This window comes from Pinus tabuliformis, chromosome 1_1, assembly GCF_031772625.1.
Source record: "Pinus tabuliformis cultivar Carrire ecotype Pingquan chromosome 1_1, CPIR1, whole genome shotgun sequence".
NCBI classification, from domain to species: domain Eukaryota; kingdom Viridiplantae; phylum Streptophyta; class Pinopsida; order Pinales; family Pinaceae; genus Pinus; species Pinus tabuliformis.
In genome coordinates, this window is record NC_142297.1 from 610089689 (window position 1) to 610099808 (window position 10120).

The 10120-nt window shown below is 40.7% G+C and overlaps 1 protein-coding gene across 13 annotated transcripts in view; it reads right to left on the reverse strand.

Moving 5' to 3' along the window:
- LOC149214756 (Protein kinase superfamily protein) overlaps nt 1–9692 on the reverse strand; it is a 323935-nt gene extending 314243 nt beyond the window's left edge. For 3 of the 13 annotated variants that reach the window (XM_089392392.1, XM_089392395.1, XM_089392393.1), the window contains exons 1-2: nt 9282–9691; nt 8939–9163 (exon numbers count right to left, since the gene is read on the reverse strand). In XM_089392392.1, the coding sequence (XP_089248518.1) occupies nt 8939–9103 (165 nt within the window). In that variant the 5' untranslated portion in view covers nt 9104–9163; nt 9282–9691. Of the gene's footprint in view, nt 1–8938; nt 9176–9281 lie in introns of all 13 variants that reach the window. The other 10 variants (XM_089392394.1, XM_089392396.1, XM_089392401.1 and 7 more) reach the window with 6 other exon arrangements.
- Between the last annotated feature and the right edge of the window lie 428 nt (nt 9693–10120).

Genomic DNA, 10120 nt, shown 5'->3' on the forward strand with positions numbered 1-10120 from the left:
GTTGAGGACAATGTTATGAAGTCAAGGTGATGCTTCAATGGGAGGCATTGCTAGAGCACATTCCTCGCTAAGAGGGAGTGTTGATTTTTGGTAGCATCGAATGTGCTCTAAGTCTAAAATTTTGCAGGGAGGCTTGGGCATATGTATTCCAAAGAATCCAAAAAGCGATTTGGGAAATTACGGCCGGAGACAGTTTTATTAAAATAATTAATTATTTTTAATGGGACCCCTAAGTCTAAACTTACGAACCCCGGATGCGGGTGTTTAGAGGCGCATTCACTGCGATGGGACTGGAGTGGGCGGAGCCGAGACGCCACCTGCCAGACATGTACAGAGGACTGAAAGCCATGTGGAGGGAGGATCATCCGCAAGTGGGATATACAAAATGTAAGGGAATGTCTAAGGTTAACATTAATTCGTCGTCCCTCCTCGCATGCACTGATTGTTATCGGCTCTCGGCTCCCATGAATGCCATAGTTATGGCGGGACGGTCTCGAGGTAGAGGAAAATGTTTAATAGCCAATTTCCGCCATGGTTCACTCTGTTGTTTCTTGTGCTGTGTTGGATGGTTGCGGGTGCTGCAAGTGAGAAGTCTCTGTGGTGGTCAGGCTTTGGCTCTACTTCACCGTCCTCCATTGTGGCTTTGGGCACCCGTCTGCAGGCTTGTGTGTTTAGTCCGCGTTGCACCTCTCCGGTTGTTGGTTCGATTTACATTCACGGTGTTGTCATGCCTCGGCTCCGCCAAAGGATGCTCAGCCGCAGAGGCTCAGCGAGGGGCACTCCTTCTCGCCCTTCCTCCGGTGACGCCACCTCGAGTCAGGACCCTCGCTCACGCAGTGGAAGAAGGGGCATTCTGAGGCCAAGCCAATTTCTCGAACCCAGCTCCCCAGGCTCTTCGTCTTCGCCTTCCTTCGGCTCAGCTATCTTCACCTTCAACTGTTCCCTGAATCGCCCACGAATCACTGCACATGTTTCTATCCTCTTTCTAGAGGAAGCCCAAGAAGAGGGCGATCCCAGTGCTCCGTTGCCAATTGCAGAGGAAGCCCAAGAAGAGGGCGATCCCAGTGCTCCATTGCCAATTGCAGAGGAAGCCCATGAAGAGGGCGATCCCAGTGCTCTGATGCCAATTGCAGGTTCACCGCGGGAGATGGAACCGCTGGCCAGCATTGTCAATGTAACTCCAATGGCGCATGTTCCTCCGGTCATGCACGAAAATGAGGCGACTCAAGCTCAGGACCTGGCTGAAGGGGGTTGGTACAGGATTGTGGAGGAGACACCAGATGTTTAATCAAGCTTTGCAACTTCTTAACAGGTTTTGCAGCCCAGTTGAGAGGGCTTTTTTGTTAAATGTGTCGAACTTAGTTTCTGCTATCGTGTCGAGGTCAATCTTTTGTTTATGTTGTGTTTACTTGTTGTTTGTATTCCTCTGGATCCCCTGCGTGGGAATGCCAAACAAAGTCTCGTCCAATTTCTTAGTTTTGGACATTTTCTGTTTCAAACGGCCTTCCTCTCAGGCTAGCTGGCTCACTATGCTCACCATGTTGTAAATTTACTCTTTTACTGTGAATAATAGTATAGTCTTATTTAGAAAAAAAAAAGTCTAAACTTACGAGATTAAAATAATTAATGGGTATTAATCTAACTGTGGGTGTAACTTCTAGAAGAAGACGAGGATCAAGCAGAAAAGATCTTAGCCATTGATTAGCTTCTAATATGGGTCGTTGAATGTCAACGAGAAGACTATTTAAGGAGGCTTGAGGGTCATTTGGAAAATACACAAAGAGTTGATCAGTAAGATCGAACTGTTAAAGCTAGAGGCAGCGCAGTGATTTGTAGTGATCACACAGAGAGGGGCAGAGGAAGTTTTGGCTGGAGGATCTTCTCTGGAGCCAAGAATACTCAGCGGGGAGGCAGAGAGACACACAAAAGAGGCAGCGCAGAGGCCAGAGAAGGTGATGCAGAGCCAGGAAGGGCTCATGAAGGCCCCACGCAGAGCCAGGAAGGGCTCACGTAGGCCCCACGCAGAGCCAGGAAGGGCTCATGCAGGCCCCACGCAGAGCAGCGCAAAAGCCTTCACGCAAAAGTCTGAATTTGTTGAGGCTGACGTTTCTGAGCCGGGAGGGCTGGAATCAACTCCAGAAGGCAAATCGATTCCCAGCAGAGGTGACACAGTGCCTTAGAGGCTGACGCAGGCCCACGCAAGGGCAGCGCAGAAGTAGCTGAGGAACTCGTTGGTTCAGCTGTCGGATCAGCCGGGACTTGCAGTGTAGAGTGAGGTAATCTCACTAATTTCTTATGCCGAGTGATATTCTTTGTACTAGATTGCCAGCAAGGCATCCAGAGATTGTATTCAAAAATAACTTCAGCTTAATAATAAAAACCCTCAGATCTACTGCATTGGTTTTCCCGCATTGGGTTTTCGAGGACGTTTGTTCAAAAACAACTATGTCATTTGTGTTGTATCTTTCTCTATTGTTCAGTTTCTTGTTTCGGCATATTATTTTAATGGTGTAGGCTGCAATGTATGTATTTCGATGTTTGTCGTTGGAAACTGCAAATTACTTGTTCATGTAAATCTAACAAGTAGGATAAATATCATCAGTTGTTGCAGTAGGAATTCTCGAGTTTAAGGAATTTTCACACTTGGGATCTTTGTCATTTAATATCACCCTCTAAGCATTAACATAAGATAGAAAAAAACATGGCATGTCAACTCGAGATTTTATTTGAGTGATGGGTACATTTTTAGTAGGGTTGTGATAGAGGAGTTCGACAACCAATGTCACTAACATCAAGGTACATAGAGGGTTTGGTGCTCTTGATTAAATACGGGTTCCATACCCTAGTACATGACAAAATCCAATGGAAACATTGCAATCCCCCAAATCCTAAAAAACTAATAAGCTGCTAGATTTTGTGTGAGATCTAAAATTCTACTTTCTCCATATAAAATCCAATGAGATCGGACCGTCGGAACCACTCTCAAACATCTTGAGTCATTTCATGGTAATGTTAAAAATTTAAGTAAAAGGATGTTTCATTTTCATCCTTTTACTTTAAGAAATTAACATTACTATGAATTGCATATCAATACTAAGGCCATAGGCTAATATTAGGTTGCCCCACTTAAAAATTCTTGTTTCTTTGAAAAAGATTGCATTTGGAGCATCTTTGCGAAAAAAGCTAGAGAGTGAATTTTTTTCGAGAGAAATCACTCCCAAACAGGGGTGAATTGGGAGCGCAATTCAGGAGCGGATTCGGGGAGGGGGGGCCTCCCCTGCAACCCTAGGTCGACAAATGGTGCGCTGACCATGTAAAGAGTACAGGGGGCAAATAATGAAGGATCCTCGTCATCACGACTTGATTCTCCAACATCACTTATCGCCTAAGTCACTAGGTTCATGTTCGTGTTCGAGTTCGGCGACCTTGAAATTCGAATAAAGTTCAACACCTAAAATTTTGCCAATAAAATTCGACATATAGAAATTTGATAAACAAAAAAAAATAAAAATAAAAAAAAATGTATATATATATAAAAAAAAAAAAAAAAAAAAAAAAAAAAAAAAAAAAAAATCAATTTGAAGTCAAATTCAAAGTCCATAATGCACATTGCAAACACATAAGATTATTGCTCAAAGATTTAAATCATTTCCACATAATTTTATAAACAATGAAAGTGAGTGCCAATAAAGAACCAACTTCCATACATAGTAAACAAGGTGAGAAATTCATCATATACATTCACACCCATATCAAATTCAACAAAACCATGGACCATATCAGATTTCATATATTGAAAACAATCTCATAAAAAAATATTCAAAATATATAAACTTGGAAGTTTAAAGTAGCTTGGCAGTTTTAGAAAATTGTTCACGCAAAAAGTAAACTAGAAATCTAAAACAAGAACAGGAGTTTTATTCTTGATGTTCCTGTGGCCCACTTGTTATATAAAAAAATTCTATATCATCAAGAGCAGTAGGAGCTGTGAATCCGCTAGATGCTTCAGCATCAGATTCATCACTCAATTCCCTATCAATGTCACTATCAATGTAAAAATCAGCTTCATCCATTGATGCATTTGGAACAGAATCAATCCACGGAGTAGAGAAATTGGATGACTCTTTAGCCACATTTTTCAAAGCCAACTACAAGTTACTACAAACATAAACAAGATCTTCTAATCTTCCAGATAACAATCTATTTATTTTCTTGAAATGAATGTAAGGAACTCCAATTCCTTTCACATGTTGATGCACTTTATCCCTGGCTTGAGATACGAATTGCAAAATTTTGCAATTCTAGTGCCCCTGAACCATAAAATTCCCACCATACTGCTTGATCACTTCTTCTCCTATCATACTTTGTTGATTGTGTTCCAAATAACCCTTCTTCTAACCTGTATGCCCTCAACTGACTTCTGACCAAACCTGCAATTTCTAGATCTGGATTTAGCTTCTCAATAGCCTGGATAAGTCCATTCATGACTTCTTTATCCCTATGTCCTGATAACCCAAACAATCTAGGGTCCAAATAGTATGTTGTTGCATGTAATGGACTATGCATCATCTTCCATCTTTTATCAATTAAATCTCATATCTCCCGGTAATCAGCTTCCACATTATTAAAAGCACTTGCAATGGTCTCTTTGCAATAATCAATGCTTTCATAAACAAAACCCATACAAGGTTTGTCACCATCAACCATGCGAAACACATTAACAATTAGGCCACATATTTTTAAAACCTTGTTTGCATTTTCCCAAAAGCCATTATTGAGCACTATTTGTTCAACATTTTTCCCCTTAGTTTCTTTTGAAAGGGTAGATCTCTCCCACTCAGTATTGCAAAAAACAACTCTTAGGCTCGTTTTTCCTCAACAACTCTTTTCAGAGTAATGTAAAAAGTGGCAAACTGTGTATCACAAGGCCTCAACAACTCTTTTGATGCATTCTTCCTATATATGCTCAAAGTGAGACGATGGTTGATGATGAAGTTTGCAATTGTTTTGGCTCTTCGAATTGTCTTGTTGCCCCAAAGAAATTTGGCAAAGTCATGCATAATTAAATCCAAGCAGTGAGTTGCACAAGGGGTCCAATAAATGTAATTATACTTTTCCATAATCAGTTTCCCTGCACCAACACAATTTGATGCATTATCTGTAATAACATGGACCACATTTTCCTCCCCAACCTCTTGAATTTCTTCATCCAAAATTCCAAAAATAAATTCTGATGTCTTCACTCGATCCATTGCATTTACTGTCTTCAAGAAAAGTACCCCTTGAGGACTATAAACAATCACATTGTTCAATGGGCGATGACACAAATCTGACCAACCATCACTCAAAATTGTGCATCTTGTAAGCTTCCAAGACTCTTTAATCTGAACCAACTTTCCTGTCACTTTGTCTTTTGTTTTCTTTAGCAAAGTTGTCCTTAAAGCTTCAAATCCAGGAGGAACATAGCCCTTCCCAAAATCAATGGCCTTTTTAATTACATTTTTAAAATATGGACTCCTCGCCACATTAAAATGAATTGCACATGCATAAAAGAATTCTGCAACAGCATCATCAACTTCTTGTCTCTCAACAAGTTTCCAAAATTGATTTAATGTTTTGGTTCCACCTGTTTTTACTTGAGCAGAACTTGATCCACCAATGGTTGAGGTTGAATTAATGGTGTTGGAGGAAGACATGGCAATCTCCCTCTCAATTCGTTGCCTCTTATTTTCCCTTTTTTCCTTTTCCATCTTTGAAGTGAAATAGTCTTTCTCCACTGTGGTTTTTTGTTCATCAGAGATCTTAGTGCAGCCTTCATCACCACCTCCACTTCCATTGCTAATATTGCGAAGGTGATCCACTGCTCTAGTTAAAGAGCCAGTGAATTGATGTCCACACAGTTGACACAAAAGATTTTTCCCCTCTTTTTTGACAAAATTCCATGCTACAGTAGTTGATTTTGGGGGTGCCATTGAAATTTGAAGGTTTTGAACTTCTGATTGTTGAAGACTGAGGTGAAGGCTTGAAGCCTGAAATGTCTGCAAATTTATTTTTTTAATTTACATTTTTATTAGTTTTATATTTTTTTTGTATGATGAAATTATGAAACTATAATTTATAAAATAACTTTAAAGAGTCTGGATCTCTCAAGTTGAAGCCTGAGAGTCCAAACACTATATTAAAAAAACTAATAAATTGTAATTTGTGACTTACTGATAAAAAACTAGTAAATTGTATTTAACTGGTAAAAAAAACATGTATTTTAATTTTTTACTTACCTAGAGGCTAGAGTCTGGACAGTGCGGCTTGCTAGAGACTGCTTGTAGGCTTGTTGAAGGCAGCTCACTGCTCTGTCAGAACTGCAGCCCTCAACAAAACTCTGAATTATCTCCAAGTGTGATCCGCTGCCTTTTGAGGTTGGCCGTCGGCCTAGATGATAATTTGTTGCCAGTCACCCTTGCTGCCACAGAGATTAATCCTTCAAAACCCTTACATTGCCTCAGGGATGCCGTTTGTTGTCCAATAGAGTCTCAGCCTGTGTATACGTGCATGTGCAGGAGAGGGCAGAGTTGTTTATAAATAAAAACAAAACAAGTACTAGTACACAACTGTGTATGTGTGCAACTTGCAAGAGAGGGCTGAGCCGCCGAGTTGTGTAGGCATGCACGAGGCAGAGCTGTGTGGCCGAGCTGTGTATGCCACTATGCGTCGTGTTGTAAGTGGTCACCTATATATGCCACTATGCGTCGTAAACCCGCGGAGAGCTTTGTTTTGGTTTTATGGATTGGTCAATGTGTTTTGGTCACTGATCTGTTTTATAAAACAAAACAAAACCCACAAGTTGCAACAAAACCAAACCCATGGGCCACATAAACAACGAAATTTAAATATTTTTTAATTTTTAAACTGCGAAAAAATGAATTCCTGATTTAGACGAGCCCGCATAAAATTCCAATTTTTTAAAACTGGGAAAAAACGAACCTCAACGAACCTAAAACGAATTTAATGGCGCATTTAATTTGAAATTCATGAAGTCGGGATTAAGTTCGGGGTTCAAATTCAGGTTCGAGTTCCGCATTTTGTTCGGCGAACCTGATCAATCAAATTCGAATTCGGTTGAAGTTCGGTGAATTTTGAATCTCTCTTAGCTTATCACCATGAAGTACAAAGGAGCATAATGACTGACAACAGGCCAGATCAAACCACTCTGCCCATAATGGTGAGACAGTGCAGCCATAAAAGTTTCCAATCGGCACGAGAGATGCTTGTTTGTTTCGGGTGTCATTCCTACAGTGTCACCTGTCTGGATTGCCAGTCCAACTAGAGTCTGTGAGGCATACGCTGTTGGATTGTTAAAACACTGAAACAGTCTGGTAGGAAGGCGCTGAAATACCGGGGAAACTGTGGCCATGGATGCAGGTAAGGCTATACGCTGTTGGATTGTTAAAACACTGAAACAGTCTGGTAGGAAGGCGCTGAAATACCGGGGAAACTGTGGCCATGGATGCAGGTAAGGCTCTCCAACACGAGCAACTACGACAAAGCAGCGGAACAAGGGCAACTTGATGACCACGCCATCTGAAGCCAAGAAGAAAGAGCTGCAAGCAAAGGCTCTTGGAGAAGCCAACCAAAGAAGATTTTCAGCAAATTTTAAACACGAGGTGGAGGATGTAGATAACAAAATAAGGCTGGAAATGGAATGCACCTGAAGCAACAGAGTTAATAAATAAATTCTTCCATGGATTCCAGACGCTGGGTTTTCAAGGAGCATGGACACCAAATATTCCAAGACAGTGGATTATATTGGCAAATCAAATAGTTTGTGGCATGGGCTTTAGAACATAAGGGAAACGAAAACAGTGAGATTCTCAAGAAGATGGACCAACTGAACAGCAAGTATGAGAATCTCATCAATGCTATTGGGGGTTCTGAGGCAGGCAATGGGGAGGATGCTAGTGAGGAGGCGGAGGCAGAGGAGGCAGAGCTGGCAGCAAGTAGGTTAGATCAGGAAAAAGAAGAAGCCGATGTGTCATGGCAGAAGTATCAAAGGAAGCAGCTTAGTCCACAGGAGCAAAGGCCCACCCCTCCCACACTCATTGATGTGAACCCTAGCTCCAAAGAATGACTCCCAGGTTATGCTGTTTAGCTTTCTTATGAATCAATTTTATAGCTCTGTTTTAGCTCCTGCAGGTCTCTGTCTTAGACCCACAGGGTCTCTGCTATCACTGTGTTTTTAGATCCATGGGGTCTCTGTTTGTGTCTCTGTTTTGTTTTTCAGTTCATACTACCAAAACAACCCACTGAGGTGAAGACATGGTACCAGAAAGACCCTCAGATTTTGTATAACTGCCTGGCTGTCCCTTCCGACTACTGTCCATAGTTTGGTGTGTTTGTAACCTTTTTTATATATTTTATAGTCAAAATTAGCTCATTTTACAAAAACAAATAGAACGGAAAATAGATTAAAATTTTCTCTCTCTTCGTCTCACAATTCCAATAAAGAAAGAACCCGAAAGAAAAAAAATAAAAATAAAAAAACACTGCCCAATGCGGTGGTGAGAGTCTGTATTAATTTCATATGAAGCATTTTTCAAAAGCACAAACTAACCAGAAATGATCATTGACAGAGAAAACCTTTTAAAAACACAGAGCAAAGCCACTTCAAATCATATATTAATCGGTCTTTCCATGCCGAGCAATGTAGAATTTAATCAAACTGTCCTAACGTCAAACTCGACATAAAAGGCTTAACAGAATGCTTTGCTAAACCAATTGAAAGCTTATGTTAAGTAATCTGCTTGGGTAAAGTAGTGCGGAAATTCGTCAAAATTGTCCAAGAGTCATACTCAGTGGAGAATCTTCATTTGATCTTATACTAATTAAACATAAAACAACCTCAAAAACAAAACCCAAAAAGAAAATGAAGAAATGAACTCACCAGATTGCTGCTGCATCTGTCAAGATCCAGGCACTTAACGGCCACGACCTCGTTCATAGGCAAGCAGATGGCCCTGTACACGGTGGCACTCGCTCCATACCCAACCTCCTCCAGCAATTTATAATCAGAAGCCGAAGCAGGGTAATTTTTCCTCCCCATTTTCATCGCACGAGAACCACTAATCGCACCTCTAAGTATCAAACCCTTGAAATATATTGAACCCCCCTGTAAAATACCCTAAACCTTTAAATTTTAAACCATATCGCATTCATTCACGCCCAGCGTTCATATTAGTTGATATCAAAATAACTGAGCTTGGCATAAATCGTCTGCAAAAACAAACCTGTAGACTGTTCTGGACAAAACCACCGCCATCGCCAGCAGCAGCAACATCGGCTGCCCTGTAACAGACTGGTGCTCAAATCCCAATCGCTTCAACACAATCCGCCGGACATGGCGATCGATGGATTGGGCTCGGCTACCATCCGGGCCCTTGGCGTTCGACGCGGCTTAACCCAACAGAGGGCTCTCGCAATTTAGTTGCAGGATGGCAGCGAGAGCGCTGATCATTTCTTATTGTTTATCTCCTCTGCGCACATGTATGAAGTGGCACCAATATAATTTCCACCTCAAATTTTGCTTTTACTTTTTCCAGAAATAATTTGGGTTGACCGTGTGATTTCTGTTTATTTGAAAGCTATTCATTTAACCTCTGTGTCTCGACTCTCGCACCATGAGGGATGAAGATAAATATAGCCGCGCGCAAGGGGCATGATGATGCCTTATTGTTTCCAAGGAGTATAACTCTACGCCACTATTTCGAAATCGTTGGTGGCATCATTAAGCGGTTACTTGGAATAATGCCATGGGTGCCCTGCGCGCGCAGTACTATAAGTGGTATTGTTTGAATTGGAATACTTCATTGAGATCTGTCATGTGTCATGGGAATGAAAATAAATATTATTTAGATGTGTAATGTATCATGAGGATAAATATTATTGGTAACAAGTGACCTACTCAATAGCAAAAATAATACTATATCAATATGTCAAAATTGTTGTTTAGGTCACAAGGCTCATAATAATAGTGAAAATAATATTATATTAATATTTTAAAATTATTATTGATGTCACCAGTATGATGTTTTCTAGAATAATATCGATGGATGATTGAGATGTATTA